Source organism: Chelonia mydas, chromosome 5 (genome assembly GCF_015237465.2).
Source record: "Chelonia mydas isolate rCheMyd1 chromosome 5, rCheMyd1.pri.v2, whole genome shotgun sequence".
Classification (NCBI taxonomy): Eukaryota; Metazoa; Chordata; order Testudines; family Cheloniidae; genus Chelonia; species Chelonia mydas.
Window position 1 is genome coordinate 50,147,169 of NC_051245.2, and position 21,577 is coordinate 50,168,745.

The 21,577-nt window shown below is 38.5% G+C and overlaps 1 protein-coding gene across 5 annotated transcripts in view; it reads left to right on the forward strand.

Annotated features, from left to right (window-relative positions):
• MSH3 (mutS homolog 3) overlaps window positions 1-21,577 on the forward strand; it is a 184,891-nt gene that overhangs the window by 45,290 nt on the left and 118,024 nt on the right. For all 5 annotated transcript variants that reach the window (XM_037903159.2, XM_037903160.2, XM_027828751.3 and 2 more), the window contains 3 exons: window positions 327-441; window positions 9,873-9,957; window positions 10,649-10,758. In XM_037903159.2, the coding sequence (XP_037759087.1) occupies window positions 327-441; window positions 9,873-9,957; window positions 10,649-10,758 (310 nt within the window). The remainder of the gene's footprint in view (window positions 1-326; window positions 442-9,872; window positions 9,958-10,648; window positions 10,759-21,577) is intronic.

A 21,577-nucleotide genomic window follows, 5' to 3' on the forward strand; every position in this document is an offset into this window, starting at 1 on the left:
ATTGCACGATCGAGGCCTTAGTCTGTAAATTTATAAATCATCTGGGCTGATGATCAGCAATTTCTAGGGGAGAGTGCGGGGAACGGAGTGCAAAGTCCAGTATTTTATTTCTCCATTTGCATTGGAACAACACAAGAAATTCCTAAACTGCTCTGTCCCAGTTTGTAAATGTTATTTTAAAAGTTAATTTTTGTTGTTTTATAAACAATATTTTTAATACTTTCACAGTAAAATCTTCTATTTCTACTTGACTGAATTGAAAAATAGATAATCTTGTCTCAAGTTTTAGTGGCAATCATTTAACAAAGGAAATAATATTTTTGCAGGTTCTCAACAACTCTCTATAATCCTAAACTTGGATAAGACTGTGATTTGCTCTTTGGCAGCAGTAATTATGTACCTCAAAGAATTTAATTTGGAAAAGATACTTTACAACCCTAGGTAAGTTATTTTTATATAAATTTCAGAAAATGAAAATAATGATGATAATGTGCTGTCTGTAAGGCCCTGCTTGAATCGCGGGATGATCTTTAAATAATTGTGGCTGAGTTGCAGACAAGACATGGAAAATTGCAGAAAAGTAATAATGGACCTTTATTAATAGCGGTAATTTGGAAAAGCCAGAGCAGACCTATTTGTTTAAGAAAAACACTGAAGTATTCTCAAAAAGAAAAGGAGGACTTGTGGCACCTTAGAGACTAAGAAATTTCTTTGAGCATAAGCTTTCATGAGCTACAGCTCACTTCATCGGATGCAGTGATGAAGTGAGCTGTAGCTCATGAAAGCTTATGCTCAAAGAAATTGGTTAGTCTCTAAGGTGCCACAAGTCCTCCTTTTCTTTTTGTGAATACAGACTAACACGGCTGCTACTCTGAAACCACTCAAGTATTATGCTATGCTTGCTAATTTTTTTTTGATAGACATTTTGCTGCAACTATATGACGTTAATTAAAAAAAGTACAATATAAAATTCAAAGACTAAAAGTCTCAACACAATTACTGTAGAAATCAAGTCCAGTCACTTTAGCCTTTTACATTTTACAGGCATTGAATGTTAGTGCAGTACTAATTGCATACTCAAAATGTATGCAAAATTGTGAAGTGTGCAAAGTAAGCGAATTAAAATCAGAATTCTGGTTGAAGCCTAATATTGCAGGATCTACAATTTCCGCAGTATTGTGAATGAAGTAGGGACTTAACCATCTGCCATTTTGTAAATTCTAGCTGGCAACTTCTCTTCTACAAAATTAATGCACCTGCTTCTGGGATAAACCTGGTCTTTGTAAACATGATGATCTACAGTTGAGCTCCTAATTAAAACTAACAAAACTTCAAGTGATATTCAGTAAAAACCATTAGAAATAGGAAAGCATACGCTTGTAGTCAGTACTAACAATATTTAAATTGGCTTGTACTACAGCCAAATGTAATGAAAAACAAACAAGCTGAAGAAACTGATACTGTTAGGGGAGATGAAAAGTTTGTTAATAAAGCCCGGACGTCTTATCTCAACTTTACGTCTGTTTTGTTTTGTGGACAAAAATCTGCTGCTGCTTTTAAAAGATTTTTACATGACAAATAAGCCTCACTAATATTTTATTTTCCTGCGAAAATATTTCACGCACTTTCTCTTCAGTTTTTGAAGCACATTTGTGTTTAATTTATCCAAATGTTTGAGCTTTTTGAGTCTGTGAATCTGGTCACCTATTTAAAAATCCACATGTAAAACACACTGACAAATTCAGGGAGTTTAGTGGGTGGTACCCTATTGGTGGGTAAACTACCAAGTAATAAGTTATGGGCAAAACATTAAATGCATAGGCACCGACTTCCCCTCTAGTTGGGGGGGGTGCTCAAGTCCCCACCCCATCTCTTCCTGCCTCTGCTCTGTCCCCATCCCGCCTTTTCCCTGCCTCCTCCCCTGAGCACGCCCCATCCCCATTCCTTCCCCTCCCTCTTGGAGCGTCCTACATGCCACGAAACAGCTGTTCACAGCAGAGGGGAGCTGCTGGGAGGGAGGGGGAGGAGTTGGTCAGTGGGGCTGCTGGCAGGTGAGAGGTGCTGGAGGGTGGGGGGAGCTTGGCTGCCAGTGGGTGCTATTGAGCAGCACCTGCTAATTTTTCTCCATGGTTCCTCCAGTCCTGGAGCACCCACAGAGTCAGCACCTATGATTAAATGCATCTTGCAAAATTCTTCAAAAGATATATGGCTACTGAAATCCACTTGTTTTCACTTTAAAAAGTCCTGCGTATGGATTATGTTAGAGATCTGTGTGTGACATTATTTGAAAATATCTAACTGGATTACTCAAATGTGTTCAAAGGAGGATGGGTTTAGAAAGATGTAACTAGTCAAACCTTTCTTCATCACATAGTGTGCAGGCATAAAAGAAGGTGCAGAAAGAATGTTGTCCTGTTTGGCATAAAATTTAGGGGCAGAAAAAAAATTATTGGGATTGACAGTACGTTTTATAAAAGATATTTTTAATTTTGAAATGTTCTACTGACGTTCTGGTGTCCTGTGCAAAATATTCTCTCCCATTCTTAAAATGGTATTGCCAAAGCTGATAGGTTTGAAATTAAACCTACTAGCTTTGTTTTCGGTTTGCAAGCATGCAGCTGACTTTGAGGTTCCACTTTCCTAATAGACTATTCATTCCCTCTGCCAGCTTTGTTCTCTTACAAAACTCTAGTTTCACTACCTCACTTTCTTGTAAAAATGATGTGGGCAGGTAGACAGCAATAGTGGGCATGACAATAAACCAAAACACACAAAATGCTTAGGTTTAGTTGGTAGATCTCGCAGCTGACAAATGTTCATTTCACTATTGCAGTTTTGGAAAACTTCGAATTTTTATGCATAACAGAGAATTTTTGAAATCTAAATTTTAGAAGAGATGATATTTGGTCTTGTCAATCTCTAACATTTTTCTAATATTGTGTTGATTCTAAACTGCTTTTGCTTATAAAATATACCTGGTGTGGAATAACATATTTGGGCTTTTTGCTTTTTTTTGGATTTGGTTTTCTTCTACAAACCCCCCCTTTTTCCTCCATCCAAAAAATATACAAAATGTTAACACCAGAATCCTCAGCAAGCCTTGTAGATCTGATAAGAAAAGAAGTCTTTTGATATCTCCCCAACTCTAAATATAATCTCCCATACCGACATGCCCAATCCCTCAAGCCGCATCTCCGTCACAGCACTCCAGTCCATCCCACAAATCAGACTTACCCGAAAAAAGCCTAGTGAACAGGTAGGTCCATCTTGTATGCAGTAGATCACCAAATATAAGCTCTCATAAACAAAGGAGCAGAGTGAGTTCTAAAGTCAAGGACCTGTCATTCTTGAAAGTGTTGTATTGCCATGGACAGTGTTGGCTCAGGTGCCTTGGATGATTTCCACTGCTGCAGTAACACACAAAAAGACACATGTTCTCTCAGATAGTGTGGACCCAAGCCTATTAGGACTTTAAACACCTTAAATGTCACCTGGAAATCATTCAGTAGTACAGGTGCAATGTACTGTCTGTGTTAGACCTTACTTAAGAAGTGGGCTGCCACATTCTGCACTAGCTGCAAGTTCCAAATTAAGTATAATTACAGAATGGGAAGGAAAAGGATTAATGTAATAGGTGACACTTGACGTAACAGGCCTGACCTGAATGTAAGAGCAAAGAAAGCAACTGAACGGAAAGTTTAAAGATTTTGTGATATCCTAGAATTACACTACAAAGAAAATGCATAGTGTTGAGGTAATTGGTGATATTGTACTGAGAAACTTGTCTTCTGTTATACTTTGTTGAAAGAAGTGATGCCAGTAACCTGTACTGCATTTGTATGCATCCGATGAAGGGAGCTGTAGCTCACAAAAGCTTATGCTCAGATAAATTTGTTAGTCTCTAAGGTGCAACAAGTACTCCTTTTCTTTTTGCGGATACAGACTAACATGGCTGCTACTCTGAAACCTGTACTCCCTTGACTATCTGTTACGGGGACTCCCTTCTAGTAGCTACTTGTGTCCTGGGGCTCTTCTCATTGTTAGTAACATGTTACATATAGAAATATTGGGCCAACTACAACTTCAGTCATATTAAATAAACATTAAAGATGTCAGTAAAATAATCCATAAGGTTAATTTCTGGAAAGGGAATGCATTATGCAGCGCATATCAGATTGTTATTTTCTGCAATTCTACGTGAAGCAGATAAAATAAATGCTTCTGCCACACTGCCAGACAACTTAAAATTGCTGAGAGGATTCAGGTCAAATGAGCATGTACTGATGAGTCAGTGAGCATGATGTGTGCTAAGTCTTTCAGTCTAAGAAGTTTATAGATCTAATGGAAGCAGGCTTAGACAAAGAAGACATTCCTTTGAGTTCTGAAGAGTGCCTGCAAACTGCTAAACATCAGTTCTGACTGCTTAGAGAATCATGGAACTAGTTGTCAAGATAGCTTTTTCCCACATAAGTAATGAGGTGATTCTCTTGCATGAAGTACTCCAGATTTTTTATTACTCTTCAGGAGAGGCTTTTAAATACAGCCATGAATAAGGAAACACCTCTATTACAGAGGCATATTCTAATTATAATATTGTAAAACTAGATGACCCTTTATTTCTGTGTTCTTTCTATCAAAAAGATGAATAACTTCTAGCAGGAGGTTTTCAGAGGCACAAAGGGCAGTTAGGCACAGAATTTTAACTGAAAATCAGTGGGAGTTGGGTGCCTAATTCCCACCGGCACATTTGAAAATCTCCCCATTTAATCTTTAGTACTTTCAACAGTCAAAGAGTATGCTGGTTGTAATCTTCGTATTGGTTCGTTCTTAGAGCACCATTTCCTAGAGTTTGGTGTCAGTTATTTGAAAAAACAACAAGGAGTCTGGTGGCACCTTAAAGACTAACAGATTTATTTGGGTATAAGCTTTCATGGGTAAAACACCACTTCTTCAGATGCATGGAGTGAAAATTACAGCTGCAGGCATTATATAATGACACATGAAGAGAAGGGAGTTACCTCACAAGTGGCGAACCAGTGACAGGGCCAATTCGATCAGGGTGGATGTAGTCAACTCCCAATAATAGATGAGGTGGTGTCAATTCCAGGAGAGGCAAAGCAGCTTTTGTAATGAGCCAGCCACTCCCAGTCCCTATTCAAGCTCAAATTAATGGTGTTAAATTTGCAAATGAATTTTAGTTCCGCTGTTTCTCTTTGAAGTCTGTTTCTGAAGTTTTTTTGTTCAAGTATAGCTACTTTTAAATCTGTGTTAGAATGTCCAGGAAGGTTGACGTGTTCTCCTCCTGGCTTTCTGTATGTTACCATTCCTGAAGTCCGATTTGTGTCCATTTATTCTTTTACATAGGGACTGTCCGGTTTGACCAGTGTACATGGTAGAGGGGCATTGCTGGCACATGATAGCATATATAACATTAGTAGACGTGCAGGTGAATGAGCCTCTGATGGTGTGGCTGATGTGGTTGGGTGCTCTGATGGTTTTGTTAGAGTAGATATGGGGACAGAGTGGGCAACGAGATTTGCTATAGGGATTGGTTCCTGGGTTAGTGTTTCTGTGGTGTGTAGTTGGTGAGTATTTGTTTCAGGTTGGGGGGGCTTTCTGTAAGTGAGGACTGGTCTGCCTCCCAAGGTCTGTGACAGTGAGGGATCATTTTCCAGGATAGGTTGTGGATCGTTAATAATGTGCTAGAGAGGTTTTAGCTGGGGGCTGTACGTGATGGCCAGTGGTGTTCTGTTGTTTTCCTTGTTGGGCCTGTTATGGGTAGCCGTCTCACTCTGTCAGTCTTTCCTCACTTCCCCAGGTGGGTATTGTAGTTTTAAGAATGCTTAATAAAGAACTTGTAGGTGTTTGTCTCTGTCTGAGGGATTGGAGCAAATGCGGTTGTATCTTAGGGCTTGGCTGTAGACAATGGATTGTGTGATGTGTCCTGGATGGAAGCTGGAGGTAAGTATAGCGGTCAGTAGGTTTCCAGTATAGGGTGGTGTTTATGTGACCATCACTTATTTGTACTGTAGTGTCCAGGAAGTGGATCTCTTGTGTGGACTGGTCCAGGCTGAGGTTGATGGTGGTGTGGAAATTGTTGAAATCCAGGTGGAATTCTTCAAGGGCCTCCTTCCCAGCCACTCCCAGTCCTTATTCAAGCCCAAATTAATGGTGTTAATTTGGGTCCATACCCATGGGTCCATATGATGATGATGTCATCATTGTAGCGCAAGTAGAGGAGCGGCACTTGGGGATGAGAGCTTGAGGAAGTGTTATTTGAAAGGAATTAATCAACTTCCAGAAAAATGTCCTGTTTGAGAAATTTAGAGAGTATAGTGGGGACCAGTGGCCAGTAAATGATGCATCTTTCAGGATCTGCAGTCAGAAATAATTCATGTGTATGCATTGTGGATACTATCTCTAAACAGTTTGCTTTCATAAACCAAAAAGAAGCGTTTTAAGGTGGAAAACTTCAGAATAACTAAACAAGAATTTTATCCACATACAGTGAAATTCACCCCCTTGTGCAGAGGGCCAGTACAAAGCCTATGCATGACTTAAAGTACCACTTAAGCTCTTAGGATAGGGTTTACATGGGGCATGCACCTTATGCTGCACACCTTCTGTTCAGAGGGTAAATATCATTTAGTCAGTCAGCAAGATCTGCATTGTGCTTCCTTTCCTCTTATCTTTCCTCTTTACCATTTTGTAGACAGCATTACACTTACATGCTGAATGACTCTAGCTTCCAGAAAGTAGTACACAGTGTCGCTTTTTTTAGCCCTTTCTAGGACTAAGTTTGTCCTCCCTCCTCAGTTTTCTTTTCATTCTCAGCCTAGAACCTTTGTGCATCTGTTCTATCCAAACTGCCTCTCTGAAGTGGTGTGTCTGGCAAATAGAAAAATGAAGAAAGTAAATGAAAGAGAATAAGAGATGAGTGGAGTGAAGATGAGGTACAGAAGGTGCTTGCCCTTATATGGGAGAAGTTGTCTGTGCAGTGTAATCGTTTAGCCTGTTTGGATATTACCATATTACTTAGTAATGGGGATGGGTCAGATACCATGTAGGTAGTGCACACAAGTAGGTAGAATCCCTAAAGGAGAGAACCAGTCAATAGCCAAGACTGATGGTGGGATGTTCTCCTTCAGTTGTCTTTTATTCCTAGGGTGCCATTACAACACCTGCCCTAGTGTGATCTGCTCCTATCTCTGAGCTTCATTTCCCCCACTTCCCCATGTTCTGGCTGTACTGAGGAGACTTCCCTCTTAGCTTTCCTGATTTAACTATAGTTACTGTCTTCTAGCAGTAAAGGCAGTTGGATGAACTGAGGTATCATCCTTCCTCTGTCACTTTGAGAATTGTGTACTAATTCAGGATAAGTCAGAAAGTGGTTATCCTGTTCCCTTCAGTTCTACACAACCCTGATTCTCAAAGCTTCAGGGCCTGGCTGTCGGACTTACCCTTATATTCTGCAAATCTCTGGACTCCTGTACCTATTCCCCATTCGCATCAGGGTTGTTAGCCTTGTGCCACTCTTCACTGGTGAGCACAAGAGTCAGGTTGTGATTAAGATTAAACACAAAACTGCCCCTGGAATTTGGGTCCCACATTACTCAAGGTACATGTCCTTATCATACCTATAATATGATGTTTCTGAGAAGTAAGCATGCCATGGGGCTTATGTGACGCTCTCTCAGGGAGCGCAGAACTGTAAGCCACTGTTATCTCTCTGCCTCAGGAAGAGAGAGCTTCCTTCCTGCCACACCAGTCTATCCACCTCACCAGCAAACTCCTCGAGACTCTGCGAGTCTTAACCTTGTCTTGCAGGCAACATTCAGTGAACCCCTGTGTGACATTTTCCGGGGTATAATCTGGACCGTTGAACAGCAATATCCCCTTAATTTGCTATGCTGTGCAGCCACAAGGGACCTGCTTAGTCTCTCCATACCAGTATCACCAGCAGTAGAAGGCCCATGGATGGTACCAAAGCCTTCTGCTCATGCCTCACCATGTCAAGATCCTGTGGTACTGCTACCCAGGCTTATGCAAAAGCCTGTGCTCTTGAGAGGAAAACCTTCAGTGATTTTTCTGGTACCACCACCTCTGGGCTCGGGCTACCTCGACCCATCTGGATTTGCCACTCCATTATCAGAAATATTCCACTCTTCTTCAGAAGGGACAGAATGGATCATCAGGTCACCTAGTTTGACTTCCTGTGTATTTCAGGCCACCAACATCAACCCCCCAGCACCCACACACTAAGCCCAGCAACCAAAATGAGAGCAAAGTATTACAACTGTTTATTTATACATTTATGTAATATCCAAATGCATCCTTTATGCTTTAAGGAACAGGTAAAGAGACATAGTCCCTGAACAGATGTGCTTGAGAGGCAACACAGTTGAGCAGCATTATATGAGAAATCTGAAGACATCAAATGGAAATAAAATTCCGTTTGTGGGTTATTCACCTACTGGATCTTAAGGAGATGTGGTGTGATGTTTTTGAAAAGTTTAGTAGGATTCAGGTTTGGATAAAGATATTCAGAACCCAATGAAGAGAACCCCTCCTTAATGCTTTGCTAACACCAACAGCTTGTGGTTGAACATAATAAAAGAATAGCATTTAGATTTAGTTGGGGTTGATCCTGTTGTGAGCAGGGGGTTGGACTAGATGACCTCCTGAGGTCCCTTCCAACCCTGATATTCTATGATTCTGATTGTTTTGCTGCTCATAATATTGTATATTTTGGAAGATGCAGTTGTTTTGCATATAAGATTGTTTTGGTAGTTGACTTAACCTGACTTTACCAATGAAAAGGCATAGTAATCCAGAATGATTATTAGTAATAATTATTTTATTCAATGGTATTAACACAAAAGTATGCATTTTATAAAGTTAGAAAACACAATTCCTGCCCCAAAGAGCTTACAGTCTAATGGGAGCGGGAGATTGATTTTGTAAATCCTACCTGAAAAGTCATTCTCTCCAAACTAAGAGGACAAACAAGTGTCCTAGATTTTGTATAAGGAGCAGTCAACAGTATTACTAAGCTAGACAATCTTGACTTCATTTGTCAAAACATGTTAGTGAATATTTTGCACTCCCTTTTCTGTCCCGACCACCACACACCTGTGTCTGAGTATAAGGAATTACTTTCATATCTTACTTTATTCCTTTTTAAGCTGGGCTTCATTCTGTGCATTGCTTTTAATTTCTGTACAAACATTAGAAACCTGTTAGTCTGTTCTGCTGAGTAGTGTGTCAAGAAGTCAAGGCAATATCATTTTGGTCATGGTAACATCATACTAAAAGTAGGATGGAATCATTAAACATACCCCGATGCTTGTTTTCCGCTAAATAATTGTCATGGTAGACTATGATCAAATTTATTCTTAGAACTCAGAACATCTGTGTTATCTGTATTGCACATGCTGTTTAGTTAGTGGGAAATAAACTGAAATCTGTTCTTCTGTTGAAACATCAGAGAAACTTCCCTGGACACTAGTGAAAGAAAAAATTTCGTTCATTTTCCTGCTGGCCTACAGATGGGAGGGGTGGCTAGTGTGCTGGACTAGGAATCTGAGAACTGGGTTTTATTTTGAAACCCAGTTAGGGGTTAGATCATTGTGCGACCTTGAATTAGTTGCTCAGATGCTCTATGCCTTATTTTCCCTATCAGTCACATGATTGAGATCCTTAGTTGAAAAATATTATTTACGTGCAGTTATTTTATTAGTATAGTTTTTGATTTGCTTTCCATTTTTACTTGATTTTGCACCACACAGCTGATCTTTAATTTAAGATGTTTGTGTTTCACTGATGTCTCTTCCTGCACTTGCAATGTGATGTCTGAAATGTTTCTTCCCCAGTAATTTTAAACAGTTATCAAGTGAAGCTGAATACATGACAATTAATGGGACAACACTGAAAAATCTGGAAATCTTACAGAATCAGGTGAGGAAAATGTAGTAATTTATTGATAGAGGCTGACATTTTCAAAGCATTTAAATGCACTAATCTACAGAATTTAAATGCACTAATCCCAATGAAATTAATAGAAGTTATGCATCTAAATCCCTTATGCCCATTTGAAAATCTCACCCAGAAACTTTAAATGTTTTTAAATGGGAACAAATTGTAAAGGGAGAGAATTTTCAGAGCCACAAATGGCAGTTAGGCCTCAACTTCCATTGATTTTCAATGGGAGTTAAGGACCCCACTGCCAGAGGTGCCGTTGAAAATCTCCCCGAGTCTGGAAACTCTCGAGCAACTTCATTCAAGTCATTTTAGTGTGGTATTTTTTTTGCACTGCCTCCATATCACTGGCTCATGCTTCCAAACATCATTGTAGAATTCATCCCTATCATTTTGTGAGGCTGTCTTGTGAGAGAGCATGCTTGCTAACGGGTGAGAGAGCATGCTTGCTAACGGGCGAAAAAATAATCTTAAATATCTTCTGACTCACTGTTGAAGATATTTTATATAACACTTTTGCATACAAGTGAAAATAGAGGCTCTTGTTTAATTCTAGTATTATAAAATTAAGCAAAATGCTTTTTATTTAATATTTGGATTGGTGTAATTATTTAAGGTATATGTGCAATTATTCAATTAATAAAAACCAGTCTTGCTACTTTTACCATAGACGGATATGAAAACAAAAGGCAGCCTATTGTGGGTCTTGGATCATACCAAAACTTCCTTTGGACGTCGGAAACTAAAGAAATGGGTGACACAACCTCTTATGAAATCCAGGTAGAGTAATTCTTTATCTTAGAATTAGTCTGTGCTTTATGAATCATAATGCTTGCTAAGCACAGCTTTATTTTTTCATAAGATCTGAGGTCCATAGCAAACTTAGGATAGGTAATTAAGGGGTAAAAGTGTGATCGTTATGTTAAACTGTGAACATTGTAAATCTGTCAATTTCTATTTTTCCACAGCACACATAAGAAGGTTCTAATAACAGTGGCCTCCTAGGAATTTAGGAATTGTCATACAGAATCAGATCAGTGGTCTATCTAGACCAGCATCTTTTTCTCTGACAGTGGCCAATACCAGACACTTCAAAGAATAAGCTGCTTATAGGGACATTTTCTTCCTAAGCCTGCTGCTCAGAGCTTGACCTATGCCTTGAAATGTGAAGGTTTATATTCCTAATTTATTTTATTCTATTTAATATAACTGTGGATATTTTTGTTGTCTCTCAATCGTGTGTTGTATAGAAAAGTATTTCCTTTTATCAGTTTTTTAAATTTGTTGCCTTTAATTTAATTTAATGTTTCCTTGTTCTTGTAGTATATGACTGAGTAAACAGAAACACGTGACGTAATGTCTCTGAAAATACGTTTTTTTGTAATGCCTTTAGCGTGTTCCCTGTTGTTCCTCTTCTCTATAAACTGAACTGTCTTGATCTTTCTAATTTCCCTTCATAGATTAAATAGTAGTAATGAAGTCTTTCCATGCCTTCATCTATTTTCATTGCCTGTCTTTGAACTTCCCCATTTCTCTTATATCTGTTGAGACTAGGATGTTTGGAATTGAACCTGGTATTCCAGCCGAGGTCCTACCATCGATATAACGTCACATTTACATTAATTCTTATTGGGAAATTGGATTCTCTTAGCATCATTTCACTTAAAGTTACATTTTTCAGGAACATAACTACAACGTTAAGCGAGGAGTTACTGTAATATTTCACCTCTTAACCCACGACTGCTTAGTTTCCTTGTTAGTCTGTAGTGTGTGATTTTTGTCAAGGGTTTTTAAAAATTTACATCATTCAGCTCTCCACTATTTTATTGGCATACTCAGAAAACATAATATACTAGTGAGTTTCTGATTTCCTTTACAGAAGCAATGCTGGTTAGTCTGTATCATATCATATTCCTTATAGGTATTGTATAACTTTTTTTTTTTCAGTTCATCCATTTTTTCTGATACTAAAGTAAGGCCTATAATTCCAAAGGTCACCCTGAACACTTTTTTTAAGTAAATATAACATTTGGTACTCTCCAGAGCTCCAGTGTAGCATCTGATTTTAATAAGCTATATATTATATGCCTGACCTTTCGTGATTAGAAAAGGTGGATGGAACTTCTGGACCTCACTTGGTGTAAAAATGAATCGTGGCATATGACCATATTAATATGATATATCCGTCATAGTATATTTTGTTAAAATAGTTTTAAAATATTTACTTAATTTATTTTGTGGCACTCCAGGAGCCCTACATCCTGTTGGAAATTGCTTGGGTGGTTGTCAGCAGAGGGTGCCAGAGCAAAGGCACTGGCTCCACAACTGCTGCAGCCCTACGAATTGAAGAGGGAAAAGAAAGGAACACAAGTGTCTGTTCTTCTTCACAATGGTTTGACAGTGGTGGCACAAGCAGGAGAAGCAGGGTGTGCAGCTGCTTGGAAGTTTAAAGACCAACTTCACAGCCTGAAGCAACCCGAGTTCTCTCCTGCAACCGAGCAAAACCAATTATAGTAGACTGCAGTCCTAGTCTCCGCACTCCTCCCTGGTGCTCTTTGATTTGACACAGGAAAAGAACTGGCATTGAGAGCCTTTGCCTCCCGAGCCCATGTCTCTCAGTGTGGAAGGAAGTCCTGTGGTCAAACCAGTAGATCACATTTCTCTTTTCAAGTGAAGCCACAAAAGTAATTTATTTTCTTTTGTTTCTCCATTTCTGACTGTATTTCTTAATTCCATTCCATTCTGCACTATTATTTACATTGACATGCACTCAGGTGCATGCAGAGAAAATATAACTGGAACTCTCTTGTTTGGAATATATGTTGTAATCCAGTGGAACAAAAACAAACTTCAAAAACTCAAAAATTTCCACAAAATGGAATTGTCATCCTCCCAACAGCCCTAGTGAGAAGTCAAATGTAAGATCATTTTAGGCCTAGAAATGTGGTTGGCATATTTTGTGCAGAGATCTATTATATTGTGTATGGTGAATATATTATTATAGTGGTTATATAATTTAACTGTATAAAAGCTCTTAGAGCTGTGAATAGGTGCTTCAACTGGAAATTAAGATAAATCATAGAATATCAGGGTTGGAAGGGACCTCAGGAGGTCATCCAGTCCAACCCCCTGCTCAAAGCAGGACCAATCCCAACTAAATCATCCCAGCCAGGGCTTTGTCAAGCCTGACCTTAAAAATATCTAAGGAAGGAGATTCCACCACCTCCCTAGGTAACACATTCCAGTGTTTCATCACCCTCCTAGTGAAAAAGTTTTTCCTAATATCCAACCTAAACCTCCCCCACTGCAACTTGAGACCATTACTCCTTGTTCTGTCATCTGCCACCACTGAGAATAGTCTAGATCCATCCTTTTTGGAACCCCCTTTCAGGTAGTTGAAAACAGCTATCAAATCCCCCCTCATTCTTCTCTTCTGCAGACTGAACAATCCCAGTTCCCTCAGCCTCTCCTCATAAGTCATGTGTTCCAGTCCCCTAATTTTTGTTGCCCTCCGCTGGACTCTTTCCAATTTTTCCACATCCTTCTTGTAGTGTGGGGCCCAAAACTGGACACAGTACTCCAGATGAGGCTTCACCAATGTCGAATAGAGGGGAACGATCACGTCCCTCGATCTGCTGGCAATGCCCCTACATATACATCCCAAAATGCCATTGGCCTTCTTGGCAACAAGGGCACACTGTTGACTCACATCCTGCTTCTCGATCACTGTAACCCCTGGTAAATATATCTTACCAAGTGATTTTTAGTTCAATATGACTATTTTATGGGGTAATATGGAATCTCTGGCCCATAAGTGTAGGTAGCATTACATTCTAGTGGTTGTTTGATCTGATTCTGGAAGAATTGAAGGGGTTCTAGATTTCAAGAGTATTCACATATTAAAGTGGTTCAGGAATATGGTAAGGAGAAAGATAATATCTTTGGTATGTAAATAGAGGGTGAGTTGAAAGATGCTTGTTTCAGGCCCATACCATAAATGTGAGTAGTGGTTAGCAAGTTATAGAAACAGAATTCTTAGGCAAAAGTGGAAGAGGATGATGGATTAATGAATAGATCTGGTACGGTATATAGATTAAGAGTGGCAAATTATAGGCATGATTGATGTTGGAAACGTAACTAAAATATATTCTTATTATTTATCTAAGGGTTTTGTATTAGTGCCCATTACCATAGCACCTCAGTGCCTACCAGGTTAATAGATTGGCATAGGTGGGTCCCTAATGAGTTTGTGGAGTCCTTGGCTCTTCTCTCTGCCTAAGTTATAGGAAGCTTGGGTAGGGGTTTCCTGAGGAAGTGCTGGTGTTGGTTGTAAATCACATTCTGGTTATGGTAGCATGACCCCAGGATGTCCCGACTCTCTGGATTAGTCTAATAAGTTTGTTGCACCGCTGGATCTGATTGAGAATGCGCTGTTTTTTGGCTGTAATGTGCTTTTTCTGGGTTTTGTGATTTGCAAATAGACAGAGATGCAGTCTTTAATGCAGCCAGAATTAATATCAGAATCAAGTCTTCAAACTGGAAGCAGAAGTGGACTGTGAGCTAGGACAGGAACCAAGCACACAGGGAATTTTCATAGTGGCCCAAGCCACTATATTTTTTTTCTTTATCTTTAGTGATCCCTCTGTTTTTTCCACTGTGGTTAGTTGTAAGGTTTACAAGTTTCATAGGGTATGTTGGCATAGGTGGATGAAAATTGTTAAAGTATAAATTATTGTGATGTCTGAATTTCACAAATGTGGCATTCACAAGGGTTTTGTCAGTACAGTCTCAATTGAAAGTACTGCTTGGATATTTTGGAATTAATGAGATCTATACCTGAATACTGTTGGTACTACTGACCAGACTGGAGGGAGAAATTACTAGTGTCCTGATAACACGAATGCCCTGACTTTTGAAGGATAGCAAAATCAGCAATACACACAAGTCTTTGTCAAACACTGATGCATAGAACACATTTTAAGTTGGAAAAGCAAGATTGCTTTTGTTTGAAGAGAGATACTGTAGAAATGGTAAGAACAGTTTTCCCTAGAAGAAAAACCTTGTCGTTTTCAAAGTTCCCTAACTCAGAAACTGATTAACCAAATTAAAATTCTTCTCACCCAAAAATTATAGTGTGGCCTAAGATACTAAAACTGAGACGTTTCAGACTAAACGTGTTGGGTGAGTAGATAGGAAGAGGGTAAAGTGGGAGTCCAAATTTAGAGTTAGAATGAAAATATTTTTTTCAAGCTTAACTGCATCATTGCTCCCATGACTCCATAGTAAGATAGCTGGGCAGAAGAACAAGTTATTTGAGGGACTTTGTTCAAAGCTCACTAGATACCCATTTAAATACTAGAGTCTCATCTTACGGGAATACTTTAGGAATAATACTATCAATCCTGCCATAGGATTTAATGGGCTAAATTTTCCTCCTAATCAAAAGATTCTGTAGCATCACTATCACTATTAAGTACATAAGTGAAGGTTATAACATATTTCTGAGATCTTCAAGTCTGTTAGTAAAGAAAATGGTTGCATCATGCTAATATGAATTTATTCAGTTTGCTAGCTGTGTTTTTGTTACCATTGTATGCTGTTTCTAGCTTTATGTAAATGCAGTAATCATTCATTCATTCATGTAAGCTGACGTAGCTAACAATTCCCTTGTTTGGCACAAGTGGCAGAAATACATTTTATTTGTTTTTGAATATAACCAAATGTTCTTATCATTTGCATGTTTTGCACATTCTTTTAACAGATGTGGTGATGGAAATTCATAAAACTTGCATATTACTAGTAATAATTTTAGATCCATTCAAGAATACTGTTTTCATATGGCAGCAAGTTTTAGTTATTTAAGGTAAAAGTGTGTTTTTTAAAAGTGTAATTGTAGATTGAGAGATGTATTAGATTCTTTCTGTGTAGAAAGAACAGGTGAACAGAACCAGAAAGGAATAGATTAATTTAGTATTAGATTACACTGTAATTTCACTGAAGTTACATAGTAGTTAAGGTATGACCCCACTTTTGTTATACTTCTTGATACGTGACATTGTCACTAATGCATATTAGCTAAATGTTCACTAATAACTTAAAGTAATTACAGCGTAAATGCTATGTAATTCATGTACCTGGGTTCTAAAGACACTTGTATTAAGTACAAAATCAGAGAAGTGGTAATAGTAATTCACTCACATAGCTAAATACCTAGTTGTTTGAATTAGTGATAATTACAGGTATCAAAAATCATAACCACATTGTAATTACACTGGAGTTGCTGTGTAGCTACAGTGTGATTCGTCATTGTATTATAAATCTATCATTATTTGATATGCACATAGCACCGAAAAGTGCTTTAGATGTTTGACTTCAAATTATGTCTTAAATGAACAGAAAACTTTTTGTGAAAAAGAAATGAAACTTCACACAAGAATAAGAAAAGATTAAAGCAAATTAATTTTGCACAAAGCGCAAACAGAATGAACCACAGGACAATTGAACTAGTTTTCTTCCACTAAGACAATGTGTGTTTCTGGGAAACATTTTGTTCCTTATTTCCTTCTGAAACAGAGTAGCATCCCACTATTTTTAACCCCACAAACTATTATGCGGTCTTATTCAGTAAGCTATGTTTTGAAGAAATGTCAGTAAAAAGCCAGAAAGAGGGTAAGCTGAAAAAAGGTGTGAATTAATTAGTCAAAGAAATTGTAAAGTATAGCCACTAACAAATTACGATATGGAAAGTCTGTGTGTGTGTGTGTATAAGACTAGAGATTCAAAGTGAGGAAACACATTCTCCTACAATCAAACGAAGTCTGAGCACAGTCAAATTAAAAAATATATTGTTTTTGTCCTATTTAGTGCTCCTTTATGATGTATTAAAAAAAGGCCTTAAAGACTCCATTCTTTTCTAGCCCTACCCAAAAGGGAATTAGAATTACCAGGTTCTGACTTCGCTCTTTTTGCTGGAGGACTTTTACCAATTACAGATCAAGATCAAAACTGGAATTGCACCTTTCCCAATACCCCATTTTAAGGAAAAGGGATATTAGATTTTTCTAATTATTTCACCAGGAAGAGGGACGGTTTGACCTGTTACTTATGTAAAAACTGGAAACGTTTAGGCCGTCTTTGTCATGGACTGGGATATGGGCGGCCAGGCCTAACGTTCGAAACAATGAGGACCATGCCTAGTGGTCAGAGCAAAGGCAGTGAGAGCTGGAGTCAGAACCAGGAGGAGGGGCTTGGACAGGGCGGAGGCAGAGCAGAGGCACAACTGGGGACGAGGCAGACATAGGAGAGATCAAAGCTGTGGCCAAGTACCTGCTGGCCAACTGCTACTGCTGGGCTTAAAAGCAGTCCTGGCAATGCCACTCTGCCAATCAAGCGATCTGGTCAGTTAGGGGTTTCAGTTGCAGTTAGCTGGTCCCAGGCCCAACTGCAGATCCTCAGTCCTGAGAATCTTAATGCTGTACATCATAATGTGCACACAGAAATATTTTCTTCTGTTTTGCTGTTCACATCTAACTGTTCAGTTATGTGAATTTTAAATTTAGATATTTTCTTCACCTAAACGGAATATTTGATTTTTTGTTTTTTGTTTGAATTTTTGTTAAAATTGCTAATCTTTTACCTATATGACATAATCTGCAGAAAGCAGCATGTGATGTTTATAGGTTAATGTGTACTGAACTTCTTATACATTGAATTGTACTGATTGGTTGATTTAACTTTTTTTTCGAATTGGCTGTGATATGGCGGATCCTAGTTGAATGTATCCACTGTACATAGTTTGCTATCATTTCTATGCTGAAAGAGCGCAAGTTATTCTGGGCAATATAGTGTAAGTAAAAAAGAGTCTTCTGATAAATTCTTTATTTGAAATTATTTAACTTCTACATGTATATAAACTAAAACCTTATATGAAAGAAAGTTGCATAAATTAGTTATATTTTAATGTTCAGTCAAACCATTATGTTTTAAACATAATTAATTGCAACCACATACAAAAATTGCAAGTCACATACAAAATGTAATATTTTAATTTTGCTTTACACATGTAAAAGTTAGAATTAAGAGATGACCTATATCTCTCGTAGGTAGGACATGATTTAAAACATGTAGTAAGTAACTCAATGTAGCACATTCCTGTGTGATGCCTTTACATTTAGTATTGTGCAATGTGGATTTTTTTTTGGAACCAAATTCACAAATGCTTATTTAGTTATTGTTTAGTTTACTGGACCAATTGCGTACCTTGTGGTAGTATAAAATAATATATTTCAGGATTTGATTTTAACCAGTTCCTTTAAAATACTGAACTCTTTCTAAAAATCAATAGATTAGAGATTCTCATGTTTGTATAGTTTACAGAACAGTTTCAGCATTGCATATGCCATATTGTACTGCACTTGAATGAAGAGATTTGTCATAAGTCATTCATCCAATTTAATCCACTACATTATTCTGTTATAGCTTTAAATTTCTGAAAAATCCAGTTTAAAAATCAGATTGGAATTCAAATTGCTGACCTACTTAAGACTGTGAAAAGGACAGAGGACTGTGCAATTGAATAAAAGACTGAAATAAGTATTTTCTAAAATGTAGGATAATTTTACAGCACAAAGTAATGACTACCTTCTTTGTAGAATATCTATCTACAAACTTTAGATTTAGGTTTTCCAGTGACAGAAAGCTTATGCAAGTGGTTGTACAAATATAAAACCAGATTAAGAACCAAGGACTGTATATAGGAATAATGTTGACTATTACGCTATTATACTATTCTTCTTGGAACAAAATTCTTCCAACATGGCTTAATATCTGATAATTCTACTCTTTCTAGATGACTTTAAAAAGAGGCAAAAATGTTAAGAATTTCTTATTGAACAGTCAATTTATTAGCACATTTTTATAATATTCATAACGTAGAATTTTTCAACCTTTATTTCACACATGGATGGAAGAAAATTCTTTATGGAGTTATATTTTATGATTCAAGAAGGACAAATGCAAAGTATTCCACTTAGGAAGGAACAGTCAATTACACACATACAAAATGGGAAGTGACTGCCTAGGAAAGCGTACTGCAGAAAGGGATCTGGGGTTATAGTGGATCTAAAGCTAAATATGAGTCAGCAGTGCAACACTGTTGCAAAAAATAACAAAAAAACCGAACATCATTCTGGGATGTATTAGCAGGAGTGCTGTAAGTAAGACACAAGAAGTAATTTTTCCACTCTACTCAGCACTGATAAGGCCTGTGTTCAGTTCTAGGTGCCACATTTCAGGAAATGTGGACAAATTGAAGAAAATTCAGAGAAGAGCAACAAAAATGATTAAAGGTCTAGAAAACATGAAAGATTGAAAAAAATTGGTTTGTTTAGTCTGAAGAAGAGAAGACTGAGGGAGCACATGTGATAGTTTGCAAGTGCATAAAAGGTTGTTACAAGGAGGAGGGAGAAAAATTGTTCTTAACTTCTGAGGATAGGACAAGAAGCAATGGGCTTCAACTTCAGCAAGGGCAGTTTAGGTAGGACATTAGGAAAAACTTCTGAACTGTCAGGGTAGTTAAGCACTGAAACAAGTTGCTTAGGGATGTTGTGGAATCTCTCTGTCAGAGGTTTTTAAGAGCAGATTAGACAAACACCTGTCAGGGATGGCCTAGATAATACTTAGTCCTGCCTTGAGTGTAGGGGACTGGACTAGAAGACCTCTCAAGGTCCCTGCCAGATCTGATTCTTGAAATAGAAATCTAGGAAAACATGTTTTGTTTACAGCTAAAAAATAGATCATTTGATATATGATTATGTTCTCCTGGCCCTTTCTTATCTGGAGGATTACACCAAGCAAACAGAATGATGCTTATTTTGTGATAATTACTGGAGCTACAGTAACATAGCTACATGTGAGGATGATTAAAGTACCTATTAACTTCTGAAGGGAGGGTTGTTTTTGAATATCTGCATCTTGTTCACATATTGAAACCATACAATTACCAGAACAGATTATAATACATTATTTAAATAAATAAAGTGACAATATGTTTCAAAATGTGATTCTTTTGCCTAAATCTACTTCTAAAATACATTCATACAATAAAACTATTGATTTTTGTTTTGGAGCTGTGTATCTTTATAAAGTAACAGTGTACTTTTTGCAATCCAACAATCTTTAATTCAGAAAGGAGTCAGAGTATTAGTTTTGTTATCCTTTGCTTTTCTTTATTCTTCATTAAAATGGAATTGAGGTTGATATTATTTCTCATTAAAGTTCATAGACTGTTATAAATAAATCTCCAAAACTAAAAAATCAAAATATTCAGTTTTCATCACTATCAATAACATAGTCCAGTGTCCTTCCCTATCTAATAGTTGTAGTGTAGAGATTCTCACCAGTTGCTGTGCAGAAGTTAAACTTGTTCTTTTGAGTCTACTGTGTGGATTCTAACTGTGTGCTCTTCGGTTTTACTGCTGTGTAACCTTTATCAACCCAGCCAGTCTGCATTAGGTACATGGCTTTTTCTGTTACACATCAGTTACATCCTTGACATTTGAGTTCTGCTGAAAATGGCCCCTAAATTTGTGAGTGGTTGCTGCATTGTTGATGGTAGCTGTCTGCTGCTAGTGTTACATGCAGAGTTTACACTGAGTGGCCAGAAGAATGGGAGGAGCATAAATTCATAGAATTTAAGGCCAGAGGAGACCATTAGATCATCTAGTCTGGCCTCCTGTGTATCTGAAACCATGAAATTCCACCCAGTTATCCCTATATTAAGCCCAAAAACTTGTTTGGCTGAAGTATGTATGCTGTAAAGGCAATCAGTTTTATTTGAAGACGACAGGTGAGAGAGAATCCACCACTTCCCTTGGTAATTTAGGTGATAAACTGTTTGAAACTGACTGCTGCACAAAAAGATATAACTTGGCGTGATGGTGTGGACTAGGCCCAAAGGCCCCTTGCTGGAGGCCGCGGGGTCCTGCCACAACTGCCCTAGGAAAGGAGTGGTAGAGGAGTCCTCCAAGCAATACAGTGGCTTCAGGGGAAGCAGCCAATCAGAGAGGCTTCAGGGAGCAGCCAGTTCAGGCTCAGGAGGGCTATATAAAAAGGAGCTGCAGAGCCAGAAACAGTCAATTCCTTGCTGGAACCAGAGGAGTGCAAATGGTGCTCCTGGCTGGCCAAAGGGAACTGCAGCACCATGGACAGCTCAGTACTGGCGGTGGCTGGGGGAATGAGGAAGAGCTCGTAGCTGGCTGCTGGTCCTGACCATAAGAGTCCTGAGGTAGGGGTGAAGCACTGGTGAAGGCTGGAGTCATGGGGAAGTGGTCCTGGGAACTGAAGGCATTTTTGTTAAAGGGACATGATGGCATGTGGCTGCTATTCTTAGGGTCGTTGGGCTGGGACCCAGAGTAGTGGCCAGGCCTGGGTCCCTCCCGTAGGTCACTGGGGAAGTAGCCTACATTTGAACTGTGATACACCCTGGGAGGGGGATGAACTGCTAAGAGGCCCAGCTGGAGAGCTGGAACCAGAACAGACCAAGAGGGCGAAACCATCGCCTCTAGAAAGGAAGCCCTGGGGGTATAGGCCAGTACCAGGG